The sequence below is a fragment of the Prunus dulcis genome, chromosome 7 (assembly GCF_902201215.1).
Source record: "Prunus dulcis chromosome 7, ALMONDv2, whole genome shotgun sequence".
In the NCBI taxonomy this organism is placed as follows: Eukaryota; Viridiplantae; Streptophyta; class Magnoliopsida; order Rosales; family Rosaceae; genus Prunus; species Prunus dulcis.
This window is the reverse complement of record NC_047656.1, coordinates 18,472,246-18,493,221: the sequence shown is the minus strand read 5'-3', so window position 1 is coordinate 18,493,221 and position 20,976 is coordinate 18,472,246. Positions and strand designations below refer to the sequence as shown.

At 37.3% G+C, this 20,976-nt stretch overlaps 5 protein-coding genes across 6 annotated transcripts; 1 reads left to right on the top strand and 4 right to left on the bottom strand.

The window, feature by feature from the left end:
- Positions 1-1,072: 1,072 nt before the first annotated feature.
- On the bottom strand, positions 1,073-4,152 carry LOC117635782 (mitogen-activated protein kinase kinase 6). Of its 2 annotated transcripts, none has more exons than XM_034370143.1 (8): positions 3,778-4,152; positions 3,300-3,384; positions 2,593-2,727; positions 2,226-2,450; positions 1,936-2,118; positions 1,516-1,739; positions 1,383-1,428; positions 1,073-1,296 (listed from the first exon to the last, which is right to left on the bottom strand). In XM_034370143.1, exons 1-8 carry the CDS (start codon positions 3,855-3,857, stop codon positions 1,204-1,206), a joined length of 1,071 nt encoding a protein of 356 aa, XP_034226034.1. In that variant the 5' UTR covers positions 3,858-4,152; the 3' UTR covers positions 1,073-1,203. The 2 variants fall into 2 exon arrangements, with proteins under 2 accessions (XP_034226034.1, XP_034226033.1); XM_034370142.1 differs by having other exon boundaries at positions 2,593-2,733; positions 3,778-4,013.
- A 1,023-nt stretch (positions 4,153-5,175) lies between these two features.
- Positions 5,176-9,495, top strand: LOC117633609 (glucan endo-1,3-beta-glucosidase 13-like). The gene is made up of 4 exons (XM_034367268.1): positions 5,176-5,693; positions 6,899-8,173; positions 8,651-8,681; positions 8,776-9,495. The coding sequence occupies exons 1-4, from the start codon at positions 5,639-5,641 to the stop codon at positions 8,906-8,908; spliced, it is 1,494 nt and encodes a 497-aa protein (XP_034223159.1). The 5' UTR covers positions 5,176-5,638; the 3' UTR covers positions 8,909-9,495.
- Positions 9,496-9,871: 376 nt separating this feature from the next.
- Positions 9,872-11,102, bottom strand: LOC117633611 (profilin). Its single transcript, XM_034367269.1, has 4 exons — positions 10,817-11,102; positions 10,470-10,607; positions 10,196-10,338; positions 9,872-10,096 (listed from the first exon to the last, which is right to left on the bottom strand). Exons 1-3 carry the CDS (start codon positions 10,937-10,939, stop codon positions 10,204-10,206), a joined length of 396 nt encoding a protein of 131 aa, XP_034223160.1. The 5' UTR covers positions 10,940-11,102; the 3' UTR covers positions 9,872-10,096; positions 10,196-10,203.
- Positions 11,103-12,516: 1,414 nt separating this feature from the next.
- LOC117634612 (profilin-2) lies at positions 12,517-13,692 on the bottom strand. Its single transcript, XM_034368788.1, has 3 exons — positions 13,369-13,692; positions 13,103-13,240; positions 12,517-12,885 (listed from the first exon to the last, which is right to left on the bottom strand). The coding sequence occupies exons 1-3, from the start codon at positions 13,495-13,497 to the stop codon at positions 12,751-12,753; spliced, it is 402 nt and encodes a 133-aa protein (XP_034224679.1). The 5' UTR covers positions 13,498-13,692; the 3' UTR covers positions 12,517-12,750.
- Positions 13,693-14,172: 480 nt separating this feature from the next.
- LOC117636024 (derlin-1) lies at positions 14,173-17,457 on the bottom strand. The gene is made up of 7 exons (XM_034370452.1): positions 17,275-17,457; positions 16,177-16,312; positions 16,024-16,097; positions 15,724-15,817; positions 15,247-15,375; positions 14,971-15,131; positions 14,173-14,578 (listed from the first exon to the last, which is right to left on the bottom strand). The coding sequence occupies exons 1-7, from the start codon at positions 17,289-17,291 to the stop codon at positions 14,461-14,463; spliced, it is 729 nt and encodes a 242-aa protein (XP_034226343.1). The 5' UTR covers positions 17,292-17,457; the 3' UTR covers positions 14,173-14,460.
- Between the last annotated feature and the right edge of the window lie 3,519 nt (positions 17,458-20,976).

The following is a 20,976-nucleotide window of genomic DNA, read 5'->3' as shown; positions in this document are numbered from 1 at the left end:
TGAAATCCCTCTTAGGAAACTTCCTTGGTCATGTCATGCTTGAACAAAATTAAGAACGGTTGTAAAAGACTCACTATTGTAGTAGTTTAGAATAATTGCTCCTCCAAAAAAGGTACTGAGTTCAAATCCTAATATCTGTGTAGTATGTGTGAGTTTAGTATATTATCGTTCATCTTAATAAGAAAAGTCTTTGAAAAATAATAATAAGAAGAACTGTTAACCTAACCATATGTGGAAAATTATTTTGGTCATGAAATCCTACCGACCATCATACAATATTATGTAATCCTCATATAATCAGCTCACTAGAAAATAAAAAAAGAATAAAAAAAGCAGGGGCGTAAATCTAATAAAAATTATAAGATTGGTTGGTTTTATATTATCCACCAATTTATTTAGGAGAGAGTTGGGGGTGGTAAGAAAGGGAATGAGGATAAGGATAAGAAGGAGGTTGACTAAGGAACAGGTCATGGAGTGGCATTTTGATGGGCACTCAAACTGTCTCCACATGCTGCTTGCTGCTACTATTACCATGTTGGCTGATTCTTGGTAAATCTTATCCATGGAGATTGCCAAATCTGCTGGACCTTAAAACCTTGTATAAATTTAATGGTTTTGTTTTTGGATTTTAAAGCCCACAGAAACCTACCCTTGACGGCTTGACCCATCCCCATCCCCATCCCACCAGCTCTGTTGTCTTTTTCTTATTCCTTCTTTTCTGTAACCTCACCCACATAACTTTTGCCACTACATTCTTATGCAAATTTAGTATTTTTTGAAAAAGGGTATTTAAATATAAAAAAATAGAAAACAAATGCCAGTGCTGTGACATCATCTTGGTATGGTTGTTCATCAAACTACAAACATGTCCATGAATCTTGAACAAAATCATGGGATAGCATGATATTGTCAAGACATCTGAATTTGTTCTGGAGTTGGGATTTTAAAATCAATAACCATACAGCTGTAGGAATGCGTTCACATTATCCAGCCAGCACTATGTTTCTTCATCACTATGCATAAATTGTGACCAAGAGGAACACAAAAAGTAGTAACTGAACATGAAACCTCATTTTGTAGAAACAAATTTTGTGAACGAACTGCTTTAGTTACCACGAGAATTTATGTAATGTTTGATCAAAACTGAACACTGATACATATGAGTAAAAACATTGTATCCTCAGGATTACACTGCAGGACAAACTATCTAGGAAAATTTACAGGAGGTTCTAAGCTACCAACCAGGATCCCAAGATCAATGTCTTTGTCTTCGAACTTTTTGATGAAGGGGTGACCCTGAAAGAATAAAGAGAATTTTCCATCAAATTTATGGTTGGATCTAAAACATCCAAAAAAGAAAAGAAAGTCACCAGCATACTAACCAAAAGGTCTAAAGATGATGATCTATCTTGAGGGTTCTTCTGTATGCTGCAAATGTAATGGGAAATATAAACAATCACATTCATGTGAATTAGATATGTAAAAGGTGAAGAATGCATGTAAATATCTGATTACCAGGCAGACACGAAAGAACAAAACTCGGGGGAGAACTGATCCGATGGAGCAGAAGGTGGTGGACTTTCCACAATTGCCTCCAAAAGTTCATAAAAGCTTGGCCAGCTTTGCTGATCTTCAGATTGCATGTAAGGAAACCTTCCAATAGCACACTCAAGTACCACCAAGCCTAAACTCCAAATATCACTGCTATAGTCATAAGTACTACCACTGATCCTCTCCGGCTGAAATACAAAGTAATGTCATAGTTTCGTGAATAATACTCTACATTTTACAAGTAGTGTATGCTAAGCTTGAAGATAAAGTCAGTAAATTTGAGCTCGAGAACAAAAGAGGAAAAGAAGGGAAAAGGACCAGAATTCAATTTTTTTTATTTTGGGTAATTCCTTGTGAAAAAGGAGGGCACAGATCTTTACTTACCGACATGTAATTGTAAGTACCAACAAATGTGTCCCTTTGACCCATAGAGCTGGCAAGCGAAGCACTCACACCAAAATCAGTAATCTTGACCTCCCCTTCATGGTTTACTAGCAGATTGGATGGTTTTATGTCTCTATGTATTACATGCCTTTCATTATGCAAGTAGACAAGACCTTGTAATACCTGATGCAAAAGTACAGATCTTTAGCTAAGGGTATAAGGAACTTCTTCAAACTTTCCCAAGTGATTTTATACTGAAATTTAATTAAAAAGGGATAAAGCTTACATACCTGTTTACAAACGACTGCAAGATATGGTTCAAGAATTGTTTTAACTTGTCTGATCACATCTGCAAGAGACCCACGATCCATATATTCTAACACAAGAGAAATGGCCCCATTGTGATAAAATGAGTGGTGACAAACCACAACGTGTGGACATTGTGCTGCTTGGTTTATTTTGAGCTCCTGCACAATCTGCTTACGAATTTCCTCTTGTATGTTCATCTGGATCACCTGTAAAACATAACAAAAAAGGAATCCTAGTAATACACTTATCTAACTCCATGAAGTAAGAGCAGCCATATACTAGCTATACCAGATAAAGGCAAGTACAAAAAGGGTAAAAGAGCAGTTGTTTTTTTGCTAGTGGACTGACCTTCAAGGCAAATAAATTTCCGACCCATTTATGACGAACAAGTTGTACTACACCACCACTTCCCTTTCCAATGACTTTAATTGTCTCAAGGTCTTCCAATGAAATTTCGAAATTGAGCTCCTTACTGTCAGAAGTCTGATCCTTACCAAAAAGGCAATAAATTATATTGAGTCTATATACAATATAGTAAACAAGGAAAATATATATATACTATGAAAACATTAACAGGGACATTTCTCTGCAGACAAAAACCAATATGCATCAGAATATAAGTACGCCAAGCATGTGCTCATGGAAGCATGGAAAAACACACACAAACATAAGAATTCAGGCCCACTTTGATTCTCATGAGATGGATAGACATCTCTCTGACAGGTTTTAATTGAAATTAAAATCTCCACCCAAGAACACTAAAAGTCAAATGATGATGTTGAAATAATTTGGAATTCAAAATCAACTCTTTTCCTTGGTCTGCCTAAAAATTTCACGGGTGATGCTTCTGCAGTGGGAAGCTTAACAAAATTAAGCCTAATTTCCAGGTGGATGCCGCTAAGGTCTCCGAATTCCATCACTCCTAAATAACTCATTTGGGAGAAACATATCAGATGGCAATTGACAATAGAACTCTTCAACATCAATGTAAGATGAAAAAAATGGATATCGCATCACTGCAGCCAATTCTTCTCTAGTAATTAAATTAAACTTACTTGGGCCTCCTTTTCTTCAGAGATAAGCCGCAACCCTTTCTGGTTTAGACGCAGATCACCGTCATGAAATGTACCACTTGCAGTCCTGAAATTCAAGAAAATATAGCATGTTAAAGACGGGAAATTTTCATAGCAACCCAAAAAAGGACTTTCCACTCAAAGAGGATAATATTAGGAAGCTAATTAATAGTATTAGGTAATCAAATTTATCCAATTATGAATTTTCCATATAAAACTAAATTATAAGTATTATAATTTGGTAATGAAAGATCTAAAGTGCAAAACCATTTGCAATTTCTTTCTTCATTGAAAAGCCGCTTTCTTTGCAATTCCCTCCATTCTCTCAGGCTCTCAGAACCCAAACAGATCACAATTACATACGCTATCAAGAATCGAATCAAGAATGGGAATTTAAGACCAGCAAAATGAAAGCGGAAATCTTTACATACAGGAAAGAGAGAAAGATGGAGTTACTCACAAGAAAGACTTGATGTTGGCTTCTTGAGCTGGAACAGAAAGCTTGAGTTGCTTCAAATTCAATGGTGTCTTCGTCTTCATCTTTGTCCTATTGGATTTTCAACTGGTCGCTAGGGTTTCAAGCAGAGAGAAGGGGACAAAGATTTGTTTTTTCGTTTTTATGGAGGTGGGTTTGACTGACAGAAAGTAGAAGAGTATAATTCAAAAGATGGAGACCGCGAAAATTATATTAAAACTTTATTTTCTTTTTGGTTTTCTTTCCCTTCCCTTGTAAAATAATGTCAAAATGCAACAGAGGCGTGTGGTCAGTAACCATTTTGAAGGAACTAGTTGTGCTACGGTTTGTCGTCCACACGCTTTAGTGAGATACACAATTAATGTGAGCGAATTTTGTTTTGAACACATTTTTTTAACTTACACCCTATGAATCTCCCAAACCAAGAAGCAAAATACTTCCTAATAATCCACAATCAAGATTTAGCTGGTAAAATAAGATTTTGGTTCTTAAATAGTGCTTTATATAGTACAATAATAGTAGATAATGAGTCTTCGGCCTAACTCGGTAAACAATAATATGTGAACTGTACGTATGCACCGCCCTTCTAGGTGGTCTAGTTGTGAGGCCTACTAGACCTCCTCTGTTTCTTGTTCTGCTTTGAGGAAGGGTCAACAGAATGGGCTTGCAAGGAGATGTTAAATGTGCCATACAAGGCTTGTTGTAGGCCCATGAATCATTAGGCCATGATCGGTTCACATTAGGGTTGCAAGTTGAATTGGAAATTCCGATCAATTCTGGCAAGTTCCAATCAATTCCGGCAAGTTCCAATCAATTCCAACTTCCAAAAGTTTTTAAATATTAAAATTACGAAGAAAAAAAATTGGAATAGGAATGTATCTCAAGATTTGAAAACTTCCGAATTTCGAAACATATAGGGTTTCAAACTTAGACTACACATAATGACTAATTTCATGTTGAACTACATATGATTTAATGACCAAATAGACATAGACATAGATGATTTTTTGAGTTTTTTCGTATGATTTTTAAAATTTTGACCCAATTTTAATATTTCAAATTGTTGGACATGTTTAAAGTAATTTCAACTATTTTCCGAAATTCCAAAAATTTCAAGTTTTCCGGATCATGTTTAAATTCTGAAAATTCGAAATGATTGAAAATCTTACACTAGATAGATACATAGCTTGTACCACAGGTAATTCACCTAGATTTACCTTTACATTTTCACTTCATATACCCAAAAGTAGGGCAGAGCAGAGCAGACCAAAACCCATAAAGTAAGAGACAGAGAGATGTGCAGCTGCAATATGTTTGATTATTTTAATGAATATTTAACCCAAGCAAGCAGCCCTTGGAAATTTGGTCTGGAACCGTCTATACATGGCGTGTAGTTAAGCTAGCCTAACACTAAGCTAAGCCAACAGTAGATTTGATGGGTAGGGGAACAGAAGTTCCAGAAGCAATCAGACATGCAAAGGTTCCGGAACCGAGGCCTTTGAATAAACTAGATTTCATAAACAGCTGCTCAAGTCCGATCCTTGCGCTGACAAAACTCCTGTGATGCTGACACAAGCACTTATATTCTGAAAAGCCTTTTGCAAGCAGCTCTAGCTAATCGAGCTATACAAGGCTTATACAAATACAAATACAAATACGAGGCTTAAGTGCTTTCACTCTCGAGCTCTGAGCAAAACACACAGATTGAGAAAGGCTTTTTGGAAAGTGAAAAAGAAGGAGCCGTTACTATTTACAAGGAGAAGAACGTTGAGCATTTGCTTAGAGCGAGGCTCACAGAGGGTTCAAGGAGAAGAAAGAAGCTGATTGAGAAAAGAAAGAGAGAGCAATGGCAAGTGGGTTCAGGCTAATCTTTGCCACTTCACTCCTGCTCGCACTTTTGGGTTTGTTTCTCTTTCTGGTTTCCTCTGCTTCTTCTTCTTTATTTCTGTCTTTTCGTTTTTCTTTCTTTCTTTCTTTCTGTCTAATGTGCAATGGGGTTCAATGTTGATGGTGTTTCAAGTGTTTGAGCTGAAATTTCTCTGTACTCGAAGTGATTTTTCTCGTTTGCCTTATTTGGATCTTTGTTTTCATAAAGTAATCTTCTTTGGTTATCAATGGCGACTAGACTTTTTAGACCAATCCACACACACATACATAAAAGAAACAAGAAAATGTCGGTGTGTTTTCTTTCAAGTTACCACTTTTGCCCCATTATTGGCCATTTGGACTTTTGGAGTGGAGAGTTGTGATCCTTGAAGAACTTTTGGAGTTTGAAATCATTCGTAGTTGTATACTTTCAGCTTGCTTATTAGCTCCAAGGTTCACATTTTTTTTATATATTCATTAGGGAAATGCATACATCAGTTACCAAGTGCTCTAAACTTCTCATATATTTTTAGTTTTTATTTTATCAACTGGGTATATTAACATAAGTATTTATCCTGATAGCCTAATATGCTTATTTGGAACCATACCTAACGCCTATATCGCTCCTAAAGGGGCAATGCTAAATTAATGATTTTCTATTTCAGTTGCTTTGCGTTTGTATTTTTCTCCAGTGGGGGTGGTGGACAGCTGGAATGCAATAATTCAGTTTGGGGACCCTATCTGGTTTGGTTGTAAACAACTTGAAATGTGGACAACAAAAGTGTAATTTGCTACCTTCATAAGGTGCACAAGTATTTGTTTACTGTGTTTTGGTACCTCTACAAGCTCAAGTTTTTGAGCATTTGAAAGGGTTCATTGGTGATGCAGTGTGCCTGCTATTTTTGTAATCACAGTAGAACTTGGCTTTAATTCTTGAGAGGAAGCCATGATTCTTGAAAGACTTATACAATGTAGTATCTTTTGAAATTATTTAACCGGCTATTATGAATTCTATGAAGGGAATTGGTATTATGAATGGTCTTAGTCAATGTAGTATCTTTTTGGCTGTAAGACCTCTGGCCCAGTTGGTGTTTGGATATTTGAGTTAATCCTTCCCAATCTTTTTATTCTTTCTTTTCTTTGTTTCTACTGGCCAGCCTGCTGGCAGGTCATCAGTTTACGTATCTCTTCCAAGTTTAATGAATACTCATTTGTTTGAATCTTGTGATCTTTGTTACAGATCTTTGCAGAGGAAGTACCATTGGAATTTGCTATGGAAGAAATGCTGATGATCTTCCTACACCGGACAAAGCGGCGCAGCTTGTGCAGCTTCATAACATTAAATATGTTAGGATTTACGACTCTAACATACAGGTCCTCAAGGCCTTTGGAAACACTGGCGTTGAACTTATGATTGGGGTCCCAAATTCAGACTTGTTGGCAATTTCCCAATACCAATCCAATGCAGACACCTGGCTTAAGAACAGCATCCTGCCTTACTACCCAGCTACGAAGATCACATACATAACTGTTGGAGCTGAAGTTACTGAGAGCCCCAGTAATTTCTCTGCACAAGTAGTGCCTGCCATGAGAAATGTCCTCACAGCCTTAAAAAAGGTTGGTCTGTCTAAGAAGATTAAAGTATCAACTACACATTCTCTTGGTGTTCTGTCCCGATCATTCCCTCCCTCTGCTGGGGCTTTTAATAGCAGCCATGCATCGTTTCTGAAACCCCTGTTGGAATTTCTTGCCGAAAATCAGTCACCATTCATGGTTGATATTTATCCATACTATGCTTACAGAGATTCCCCATCCAATGTCACTCTAGACTATGCCTTATTTGAGTCATCCTCAGATGTTATTGATCCAAACACTGGTTTGCTATACACCAACATGCTTGATGCACAGATTGATGCTATATATTACGCGCTGATGGCTCTGAATTTCAAAACAATTAAGATCATGGTCACTGAGACAGGCTGGCCTTCGAAAGGATCGCCTAAAGAGACAGCTGCAACTCCTGATAATGCCCAAACTTACAATACCAATCTGATTCGCCATGTCATTAATAATACCGGTACTCCTGCAAAGCCTGGAGAGAGGCTGGATATCTATATCTTTTCTTTGTTCAATGAAAATAGGAAGCCTGGGTTGGACTCGGAGAGGAACTGGGGGTTATTTTATCCAGACCAGACAAGCGTCTACAACCTGGATTTCACTGGAAAAGGTTCTGCGGATGTGATTACACAGGCCAATGTTACCAGTTCGAATGTGACGACGTGGTGCATTGCTTCAAGTAAGGCTTCTGAACTTGACTTGCAGAATGCCTTGGATTGGGCTTGTGGTCCTGGGAATGTAGACTGTACTGCCATTCAGCCTAGCCAACCTTGCTTTGAGCCAGATAATACAGTGGCGCATGCATCTTTTGCGTTCAACAATTATTACCAGCAAAATGGGGCTACTGATGTTGCTTGCAGTTTCGGAGGGACAGGGATTAAAGTCGATAAGAACCCGAGTACGTATTCACGGATCCAACTCCTGCTTTTAAACTGCATTTCTTTACTTCATATGTCTGTTCTCTTTTCGTGTATGCATGAAACCATTTTTTTTCATATATGGTGCATGATCAAGTAATTATTTTAGCTGACCATCTTTTACTTGGGGATAACCAAGCATTCCTTAAAACAGAGTGAAGCAGTAGACAAAGTGGCTGGCAAGGTGTATTTGATATGTATATGGCTGGCTGGAAAGCTAGTTTCTCATTTAACTGCCCTTCCAACTTGCTATCTGGTTCTCCTTATGCATGACATACGTGGTTAAGTAATGTTGCTATGTGATACTCTTATTTTGACGGGCAGATTTCATCAAAGTGTGAAATGCATATACAAACCTAAATTATATATCTTGGAGTTATATTTACAAGTTTCTGAAGTATTGTTGAGAATCTGATTTGAGAGGTCTTCGCAAAACTAATCTTATTTCACCCGTGCAGGCTATGACAACTGCATCTATATGACTGCTGGGTAAGTTTTATATATGCGACATCCCTACAAATTCCGTTTGCCAATGTTGCATTCCATGTTGACCAAGTTTTCTTGTTTTGCAATTCTCATGCAGGAGCAACAAAACTGTGGCAAGTAATACAACAGCAATATCTTCTACTTCATCCTTCGCCACAATGAACAGAGTTCCAACATGGATGTTTAGTTGCCTTCTAGGGACTTTCATGTTAGTTCTTTCCAAAAGTTGACCATGTCTGAGAAACTTGGATGTTAAAAGCAGTATATATTTTGCCATGGAGACCAGATATTGGTGATTCTTGTATTTCGGTGATTAGGCTATTGCAGGGGTTGGTGCTGGCTTTTGAAACTTTTTCCCTCATTTTCAAGAGGAAGAATGTAATTGCTGAATATCAATCAGCTCCCCAATTTTTGTATGATAGTGCTATATCTTCTGAAGATGGGATGACATGAGTTATATGTTTTTAGCACATGCAGAGGCTTGAGTTAGAAACTAAAGAGTTTGCAGCTTCCGATGGTTGAACTTCACACCTCAATTGGAGTAATCAGTTTATTTGGGAGATAAAATCTGAAATGTAGGTTTCAAATGTAAAACTTTGAAGTGCAAGCATGATGAACTAGTCTGTCGATTATGAGCGGCGGGTCTTTACCTCCTCTCCCTTTCTATTTTTAACACATGCAGAGGCTTGAGTTAGAAACTAAAGAGTTTGCAGCTTCTGATGGTTGAACTTCACACCTCAATTGGAGAGGAGGAATCAGTGTATTTGTGAGATAAAATCTGTAATGTAGGTTTTAAATGTAAAATTTTGAAGTGCAAGCATGATGCGCTAGTCTGTCGATTATGAGCGGCGGGGCCTTTACCTCTTTTCCCTTTCTATTTTGATAGATCTAATTAACCATCCAAACACTTTTAAGACAATACCAAAGTTGTAATTTCAGTAACCAAACAACACCTACCGTCTCCCCAGCCGATGCCAACATCAAAGCCAATATTACCTCAATCATCTCCACAAAATCATGCCATGAAAATTTTAACTTTTAATACTTGCAGATTTGAGCCATTTGACACTCACATGGCCTCAAGTTCCCCTGAATCCAAGGGTGCCGCACAAGCATCATACCTTTATTCAAGGTAGAATGTAAAATTAGGTATCATCTATTGTACACCAGAGAAAACATCCAAAGAAAAGTCATGATAAAAATAAGGCATATCTATAAATTCATGCAAATCAATTTGCCACATTCAGTTACTGAAATCCTGTGGACAAGTACCTCGCTTGAAAATCATACAATACAATACAATTCATCAAAGGAGTACAAAGACAGACAAAGACCATAATCAACATTTCTCAAGCACCAAATTTTGTTTCCACAAGTGGTTCCAATCCCACCACTAGTAATACATGTAGTTGTTTTCACTGCAAACAAACATTTCCAGCAGCAGGGTCAGGGTCAGAGTGAGAAGCAGCAAACTTTAACAGAAACCAGGAACATCCCATAAATAAAAGAAGACATACCAAGGTCTCTAGAGACCCTGTTCAACCAGATAATCACCAAGCCTTTCAACAATCATGTTGCATTGGCCAGGAGTCATTGGCTCATCATAAATGCCAATCAGCAAAGCAAGAGTGCTCTTCTTGACAGTAACACCACCTGGTCCCTGAAATTGAAGTGACCCAAAGTTAGATCAGAAACCATGAAAACAAAAATTCAAAATGCATAAGCATCAATGATGTGCATAGAGGTTGTGAGCAGTATAAAGAATGAATGGGATTAACTTATTAAAGGTACCTTCTTTCCTCTAATGACAGCTCCTGGCTCTCCTTGGATGACCATGTACTTTGTGCCTCCAAGATACAACCCAGTTGGAGCAAGTGAACCAGGTTCATTGAAGTCATTCAGAATGCCAGTCACTTCTTCAGGCTTCAACTATACAGGTCAAGCAATAAACATAACATTAATCAATCAAAGCAGTATATAAATGAAAAACATGGCATCCAAAGATGAGATTAGACAAACCCAAATCGATTTGATTCAGTCAATCAAACTTTTGACTTACCCACCAAGATCAAAGCTTTAAGCAAGATGGTATGCACAAAACATTGATATGTGTTTTGACAGAAAGGAAAAAATGGAACCTGAGGGAAAGTGGCGCTCTGGGCCCAAACGCTGCCGTCGTGGCCGATGATGGCGGCGGCAGAGAGGTGGTTACCTTCAATTTCGCACATCAGATGGTCGTCTACGTACGTTTGCCACGACATCTTTGTTGTTGCTGATTTTGAGGTTTTTTGTTCTTGGGTTTCTGTGTGTTGTGGGATTTTGTGTTATCGGAGTTTTGGGTGTCTGAGAAGGAAAGATCAGCTTTTGTTCAGCCTCTAGTCTTCTATACTGAACAGCAGCGTTGAAACAACGCACGAATGTAGGGTGAGTCTATTTAAAATCAAAAAATTTCCCCATTTTCCCACACCTATGTACTTTTAATTCGAATTTTGACCAATAAAACAAATAACTTTCTTTTAAATTAAAAAATTAATTAATTTTTTAATTCACTGTGAATTCACGAGGGGTGCAGTGATATAGCCGATGACTTTTTTTTCTAATAAAATTTGAAATATTTTGAAAACTAACCATGTTTGTATAAAAATGAATATGTTCCTACTTTCTCTATGATTTTGTGAAAAAATATATCATCTGTAATTGAAAGTCTTATTCTTCTTACAAATTATAAATAGGCAAGAATCCTCTAATGTGGGATGGAAGATGCAGGATTAATGCAAATAGCATTTTTGCACGGAGGAAATATGTTGAATCCCAATTGACATAAGAATATGCTGATTTGCTCCCAAATCCTCAATTGATTTCTGATTTAATATTCAAATTTTAGTTCTTTATTTATAGAAATGATTTCTTATTACACGGTAATGATATGTAATATAAACTTTTGATAAAGTGGAATTTTATTGAGTTGAACGGATCATCAAGGTTAACAATTTAACAAGAGAATCTCTATCCTAATTGCATTTGTTTCTTTTTTGTAATTGTAACGAATGGTCGAGTTAGACGATATAACTGGCTCAAAAAACAAAGTTTGAGAATTCAATTGAAACTCGAGAATAAATTCAGGGACCTCTGAAGTTAAAAACCAATGGAAAAATAAAATACTTCAACTTCTAGTTTCCTCATCATTTCTTATCTTAAGCCTACTAATTAACTTAGATTTTCTGTCCCATCACTTTCCAAAAGAAGAATTATTAATATTATTATTGACTAGATATTCCCCATGATATGTGATGTGAGGACAGCAACTTGTCATATCTGGGGTCCTCTTGTTTGTTTATACAAAAATCATATCCTCCATGAGGATTCATTTTGCCCCACCAGTAAAACAAAATGATGATAAATATTCTCTTGCCAGCAAAACTGGTATTTATTGAGGGATGTAAATTCAGAGTCTCAAATGGCAAAGCAAACTGTCTAATATACAAAACAGTTCCCATCCTTTTCAAACATGAGACACCAAAACTGGAGGATTTATTCTTTGAAAAAATCCACTGGTTGCCAACTTGCAATGGGGCATGAAAGTGCATCAATGAGATGGCCAAAGGACAAAAGGGAAATAGTTTTTAGATTAGATGCTTCCTCAGTCTTCTCTGTATGCAACTGGTTATTTTTATTCATTGTTGTACCAAGAATGTAAAGCGAATCTTCAGAAAATTTAAATCAAAAATCACAACCAGCTAGTCAAATATGAGCTGGCAAGCTTTTGCCAGGCAAAGATTCTTTTAGGAATGTTCCAATGGAATATATAACTTAGAAAAGGGAAAAACTACGAACAAGGGATACAAATATTATCATGAAATATCAAGTTTTATGCAATTCAAGCAACCAAACAACTGCTTTTAGTCCTTCTCAGATGGTTATTGTCTGCAACAACTTCAACTTCACCACCAATTTTTAGAGGCTTTTTGGATGAAGGAGATGCAAACTGGGAACCAAAACCCCAGAAAAGAAAAAATAAAGAAAAGCAACAAAAATCCAAAATTGAAATACTAGGGTCATGATAGATATAAGCCTACAGGCCCTGGTCAATGAGGTAATCCCCCAACCTCTCAACAACCATGTTGCACTGCCCTGGAGTCACAGGTTCTTCATAGAGTCCAAATACTAGAGCTTGTCCAGTTTTCTTTATAGTGATACCTCCAGAGCCCTACAAAAATCAATCACAGAGAACATGTTTAGTTTAAAACCTGTGAAAAATAACTTCAACCCAATACATTATGAGCTTAGATAAGTGAAAGCAAGTAGATAAATATATAGAGAGAGCGCTTCAGTTAAGGGATCCCTCCCTATATGTACCATATATGTATAAATGAACTGATTGATCATAGGGTTAATTATATAGAGACATATGAGAATGATGGTACCTTCTTTCCACGGATGACAGCGCCAGGCTCTCCCTGGATTACCATGTACTTTGCGCCCCCAAGGTGCAACCCGGTTGGAGCAAGATGACCCGGTTCTTCGAAATCCTTGTTGATCCCAGTCATCTCCTCTGGCTTAAACTGCAATGGAGATGTTAATATAATGAACCCAAATTAAAGGCTTAAGAGATCAATGACAAAGCAGCATGCAATGCAATGCAACTACGTCTAAGTTTTTATCACCAAATAGTATAAGATGAAGACTGGACCTGGGGGAAGGAAGAGCTCTTGGCCCAGACACTGCCATCGAGACCGATAATGGCAGCCGCGGAGAGATGCTGGCCTTGGCCGTCAATGTCACACATCAAGTGATCATCCACGTAGGTCTGCCACGACATTTTGTGTTTCCTCTGTTATTGTGAGCAGAGTGTGTGTCTTTTGTTTTGCGTGTGTTGGTGATTGGTGATTGTTGTGTTGTTGCACAGGCTATATGAAGCGTATTGCTTTGGGAGGATATTATATGGTTGGGGATGGAAGTGAGAGGCTCTTTTTTTCCTCTTTCTTTGTTTGGTGGAGTTAGTGGTATTGTGGGTTTGGTCACTCCATTGTGGCAAGTTTCACAAAAGAAAATTATAAATAGGAAGAGGAGAGAAATGTGGGGAGAGCTTTGACAGAGAAAAAGGGAGGCTGAGAAAGGTGGATCTCATCTGATGGTTCACCCCCATTCGCTCTCTCTCTCTCTCTTTCATATTGTACGCAGTCACTTGTCCATTTGCCCTTGGTCTTTGCACCATTTCACGATTTTTCCTCTGTTTCTGTTGGGAAAAAATACTGATATTCTCCATCAAATCTTCAACCCAGCAAACCCAAAAAAAGGAACTAAAATTTATGTCTGATTATGACTCGGATTTATAATGGTATCGTTGAGGTGCAGCAATGCTGCGGCAATGGAGGGTTGAAAATTAAAGTCGTCGATGAAGTGAAGGCTAAGGTTATGAGTATTGAACGAACTGATGCATTTGAATAGACCTTAATGAAAATGTTGTGCAAATTAATTCGTATCATCTGCTATATGAGTTGGTAACCAAATTTTGAATGGAAATTAGATATATAAAATTATCTCTACACCATTGGCATTCATAGTTGCTCAACTTATCTAGTTTCTCTCTAGAACATTCTCCCTTTCTCTTCACATGTTCAACAAATTATGAAAATTAGTTCTCAAGGGGAAATTTTACAACTTCTGCAACAGTTAGGGCCCTATCACCAAATTGCTTCCTTTCTGCTTGTTAGATTCGTCCTCCACAAAAAATGTGAGAAAGTTGTGACTGGAAAAGTCTCAGCCCCTTGACAGATCAGCATTATCCACTAAGCCGATAAGACCTCCCTCTGAAAGTCGTACCACCAGTACCAGGGGCAGGTTGGGTTTGGCTACTTGGCGGAGGAGCTCCTATCCTCCATCTTGCAACTACTTTATGTCTGTGCAGTAACAGTCAAGAAAATCTATATATAGGGACAAACTACCTTCAAGTGAATAAGATTAATTGACAAGAATGAGAAATCAATCCCTACCATGTGGTGGACTTGTAATGCCACTATGTCTAAGAATGGCAATGAATGGAAAGAGATAATAGATAGACCATGGATGAGCTACATTTATTTAGGTAAGCTAATACAAACCTTGACTGCAATGAGCTACAGGTAGAATGCAAGAGACAAGCAAAGAAAAAACTGAAGTTCAAATAGATGATATGCGCGCATGCGAGAGAGAGAGAGAGAGAGAGAGAGAGAGAGAGTTTATGATAGCTCCTATGGTGCATGAATGCTTACTTTGCACCTTAAAAGAACAAAAAATACTAAAGTAAGGATACACCCATCTCGGAGTTTGTAATATGTTCTTTCCACCTGCCAATGGATGCAACACAGTCAAGAAGTAATACAGATGTCCAGCAATGATTCCCAGCAGATCTGGCATAATTGAGGAACCAAAAATGACGTCCAAAGCAAGCATCGCCCAGGGTAGATAAAATGCCTGCAATCACAATATATAGAAATTGCATGCACCAGACATTAAGAATAAGTAGCTGCAGATACATTACAAAATAGAAGCACCCAATAGCAACGTGAATGTATACCAATCTGCATACCTTAAGTGCCACGAGGCCATATATGTTGACGTTAGCATTTGGAAATTCTCTACTCCAGACATAAACAAGCATGAACACGAGAGATATCCCTAAGAAAGGGGACCAAAATATAGGGATAGCAGATAAAACCTAAAATTTCAAGACAAGAGTAAAAGGTGAAAACAGGACATATGTTGTTGATGTACAATTAAATGATAATAAGATCCAAGCAAGCTACACCATATGAGACATAATCACATGCACATCAACTTCATTAAGTTGCAACATTATATTTTCCTATCAAACCAAAACATTTGCACTAGCACAGAGTAAAAATGAAGCAAAATCAACCTTTTGAGTTTTAAATCAACTCCAGTTTAATCTCTAAACAGCTCATATGATCATGAGCTAGCACAGACACTACAGTTAAACAGATTTTCCCTTCCCTTTCAGAAGAAAGAGATTAAAGTGAAAAAAAATATTGAATAACTCACACACCAATAATGTCAAGGCTCCAAATATCATCATCCACAAGAAATCTGCAGTTCGACGCTCAAATGGTCCCTTTTCAAGTTGAACTCCATATCTTGCTCTGTACAGTCAGTAGCATTCTTGTATTAGTTCATGAATAATTAAGTTCCCTTATTGAGAAATCCATGGATCCATTAGTTAAAGCAGAATCAATCTGTCTCCCGCTAGATAATGGACAGCATAAAAGGTATAACACTACGCTTTCTAAAACGAGAGGTAGCCAAAAAAAAAAAAAATAGAGAAGTATCCCATAGAACTATTACTTACATCATCAAGAGGCGAATTCCAAAGTTGATTGAGAAGTTTCCAAGGAAAAAGAAGTTTGTAATCAACCTCCACACCTACAAACAATGCTGAAGTTAAAAATGAGTTCTATAATAACAACTAAACATAACTATATCAATTTTAAGCAATCCATACCTGGAAATGTGAGAAGACTAGTTTATGTACTAATGCAATACTTCGAAAATCATAAAGCCCTAGTTGAAAGGCTGTAGTTGCCAATACACAGATGGTCCCATAAGCTTTGCTTATGGGTGGAAGTGAGCGATAGAACCTGAAAGAAGCAAATAGCATATGGTTGTAATGGTCAAAAGAAGAAATTAAAGCAATTGTCTCTCGAGGGAAAACACTAACAAATGCACAAGATAGCTGGATGATCATAATCAATCACTGTGGACATCACTGGACACATTAATATGAAGAAAAAATCATACACTATATTTTCACTAAAAGAGTATAGATCATGTTTCTGTGCTAACTTCATCTGGAATTCATACACATATAGGAATTCCTAACTCAACTCATCTGGTCAAAGACCACACAAGGTAAGGTCATATGTGTCTTTTCTTCAACATGCTACCAAGTAAAATAAAATCTGAAGGCATAAAGATAGGGATGGGCAATGGGTATCCACCACCACCGCCACATCTCTAACACCAAACGGGTACCCATTGCTCATCCCTACTCATGGAGTTATTCATTAAAAATAATCTTAAAAGAAGTGGGGTTTTTTCCCATAGACCCAAGTTTTACTGTTTCCAGTAAACTTTGTGGCTACACTGAATAAAAATTGAAGCTGCAAACCAGAGCTTCATTATATCATTGCGCCCATCCAAAATCACACAAAAATGCAACACGTTTAAATCCTTAATAAAACCCACATCCATGAACTCCTCTCCCATTAAGAATTAAAATATGGGTTTATCATACTGTGCACGTCCCCTCAATCCATGAAATTGTAAGTTCATAAACCAAGTAAATACTGTAAGAGAATTTGGGATCATTCAAGCGTTACACAAACGTAGTTAAATTCAAGTCAAGAATACAAAATGTCAGCTAATACATAACTAAATAAAAGCAACGCAGAATGCAACATGGAACAAGCTCAGTATGATGTAATAACACAAAAACCAGAACCCACTGTATAAATTGAAGTATCAATGGCAGCAAAGTATAACGACTAATGAAAATATATGAATCTTAGAAACAAAGAGAAAAGAAAAAAGAGGGTATTACTCGGCGGGAGAAGACATGGCAGACCCAGAATTTTCTAGCTAATTCCGGTGATATCCCAGTTGAGATCTCTCTCTCTCTCTCTCTCTCTCTCTCTCTCTCTCTCTCCCTCTCTCTCTCTCTCTCCCCTAATTGCTGGCTTCAAATAAAATAACTTCGAAATGAAGGAAATTGAAACAACAGGTTCCTCCTCATACAACTACGACCCAACCACCAGAAGCTTCTGTAAGACTACCGCTTTCGCGCACCTGTCTCAGTTATCGCACGCGCGAACCGCTGACAATTGGGTTAGAAATTGGGCCACTCATTTTTTGGGTTCGGCTTAAGCCCAAAATATAGGTTAGGCCCACTAACTTAAAAGCCACATGTTGGTATGGATCTGGGCCTTTAGCCACTGACCCGCTACCTGAGTTAGAATGCACAAGCAAGCACTTGTGTGTATGTATGTATATATTAGGATTTTTACTTAGTTAAAATAGAACTTCGAGTGCATGAGTAATTGGTCTTAATCATTTGAGCTACAAATATATTGACTTTTATGAATTATTCTATTAGATTTATATATGATTGTCTTTATTTTTTGTTTTAAGGTCTGACTTTATAATAGTAGAGTACGTATGAGAAAAGTTGTACGTAATATTTTATGCCGACAAAAAATTGATGAAGCTTTGTCATCCCTTTGCACCTAATTGATCATCATGCAATGTGTTATGGGGGGGGTCCTAAACCTAAAGCATGGTTAAGTTGGTGATTCAATTTCCATAATTTGCGTTTGCTTTGCAAGACAATGAGGGTCAATTAAGGGTCAAGACTTGTGATGTTATGAGAGAGAGGTGGACCACCCTAACCAATCTGAATAGGGAGATAATATATAGAGAAGAGAACCCAAATGACCTGTCTGCCAACTTCTCATTGATACCATCACCAGCTTGCTGGCTTTGCTTAAATGCTTGCCAGGAAAAACCTTATAAGGAAAGACCAAAATCTCAACCGTTTGAAGCCAGCCACCCGAGTTGGTGTTATAACTTAATAATATAACCATGCCCATTCCAAAGGACCAAAGGTCCCAATATGATAATGTCTTTCAGTGCTTTTTTTGGGTCTACCAAACTTTGTTCTTGGGCAAAACTACAAACCAAATGGATTGTCCCTATGTGCTTTTCATAACGTTAGCAGACATTGATTTACATATCAGATTTTGGATGCTTAGGATCCACCATACAGAGTGTATGATTTTGAGGTATTACACATTAACAGCTTTTTTAGGAAGAAATAAAAAGATAAACAACAACCATGTTAATCACAAATGATAAAACTAAAATACAAGAAATGATAAAAGATGTGAGTTAGGTCAGTTGGTCATGACAATGAGTACGCCCCTTGTCCTTAAATACGAATTCTCATTCTTGTATTTTAGAGCACTTCCACTCGTGTAGCCCAGCACGGGCAAAAGGCCCCCCAGTCCCCAAAAACGAACTCCAGCAGTGAAGGCTAGCCTGGGCAAGGAGTAGGCTCAGCCTGGGCAAACCCAAAGGCAAGATTTGCCTGACTTCTGCCTAGACAAGCTGACCTAATGCTGACGTCATCAAACAATTTAAATAACAAAAAAAATACCATAATTTTCAGAATTTTTAAAAAAATAAATACCTAGCCATATTATTCACTTCCCACACCAAAACTCTATATAAATTCATCTCCTCATATCTTATCCTCATATCTTATGTGAATAGTGGTTGTCCTTGAGTTGCCATGACAATGGGTGGAAAACCAACCAAAAAAAATTGTAAGGGCAGGCACTATTCATGTGAATAGTATCAGCCATTGCCTCCCCTTGCCTTTTACCATGACAAATGAATGGAAATGCTCTTAGAGTAGTTTAGACTATCGCTTTTATAAAACAAAAAATATATATAAGATTTACTCTCACTTACTTTCAGACTTTACAACGAAATTTGATACTAGACTACTTACACGTCCATAAAGAAAAGTCTAGAAACCTAGCTTCACATTTTTGGGGTCAAAAGCTTCACATTAGGTCTTAATTAGTGCATGAAATTAAGTTGGTGACCTCACAAACCTCATGATGCTTATATCGTCCTTGAAAGCACAGAGCAGAGCCAGGATAAAATTATTAAGAACATAATGGTTGTTGCCATTGTTTTGGCTAATAATAATTAAGTGTAGGCTTAAAAGGTGTGATGAGAGAGAGAGAGAGAGAGAGAGAGAGAGAGAGAGAGAGAGAGAGTGGAACATTTGGTAGCGTAGCAATGCAACAAACATCATGGTCTGAATGAGAGGTTGCCAAACAATCTAAATGGTATGCCGACACGCTTGCCCCCCCACATTGCATTCGCATCACACGTAATAAATATGCGTGCCCCACAGTAAAACAAAAACAAAAATGCTTTAATTAAAAACAAAAACATTCCAAAATCCCACACACAACAAATTGAGAGAAAAAAACATTGCATATGATACGACATTTAATTCAATTCCTTTGAATCCTCCAATTCCTGTGGACCATCTAGAATTTTTGCAATTAAAACCCAAGTAGCAATCTTTCTCTACTTGTTCATATTTTTCTACATTGGGGCTCTTTTTTTCTGCAATTTTCCATCCTGTTTTATTCAAATTCCAGTCGGTCTTTGCTTTCACCTATCACTTATCTAATAATGAACAAGTAAACTGAAAAATAAAAGTACCAAAACTTTGAAAATACGACAAGAATAATTTTGTCATTTTGTTGTTATATATTTAATTACTTGATAACAAAAAGGAATATCAAACTTAGGTGCATAAATAATTCAATGTTCCACCAATTATCAAAATGTATTCGGTAGGGAAGAGATTTTAAAGTATTTTGACCCGGAAAAAAATAGAGTCTAGCAAAGAAATTTAAGCTAATTACCTAAAAACAGCAAAAAACCAAACTATAATTGATTGAAAAATAATAAAATAATATTATTCCCGTTTTTCATGTAAGCGTTATTCCGTCCAAAGACAGCTGGCCAAGAACCTGATTAGACGGCGCCAACAAAATCAAATGCCACATCGACAACCTCCGTTGCTTTTTTGTTTTTTTTGCACTTTTCCGAGCGAATATAATTTTTTGCAAAGACAAATGGTTACACAATCAAATCCATCCAGTAGGGCTTTGAATGACAACGTGGTGACAGCCTTTACCTAGCTGTACTCTGACCCCACTGTGGGGGTCTTCATCCATTTGCATTTTATCCTTACCCATTTCTTTTGCCCTTTTAACCCCACACACTAATCTAAATTTTATGATATTATTATTGGACAATAACATGTTAACACTGTGTATTTGTAACTCTCTTTCTAAAGTGGTGGGTTTGGTGAACAAAGTGTTGACCGGGGGAATTCACTCCATCGTCTTCCTTCATTTGAAAATTAACAGACTAGGGTTACGAAATGCAAGATGTATCATGTTCTTTGTTTAATAAATATATTGTGTTTGTATAATTAAACGGATCGTGTTTGTGTAAACTCATAATAATCCTATAATAAAGTCGAACGAACGACGATGAAATTTGGCTGTTAGAAGATGTCATTGTGAAGGCTACATTGAATAGTTCATAGATGTCTCTTGGAGTGGAAGAGAATGGCAAAACTATTTAACTAAACCTTTCACGAATCGATGAGGAAACTAGTTGAACCTTTTTTTATACTACCAGAAATCACTTC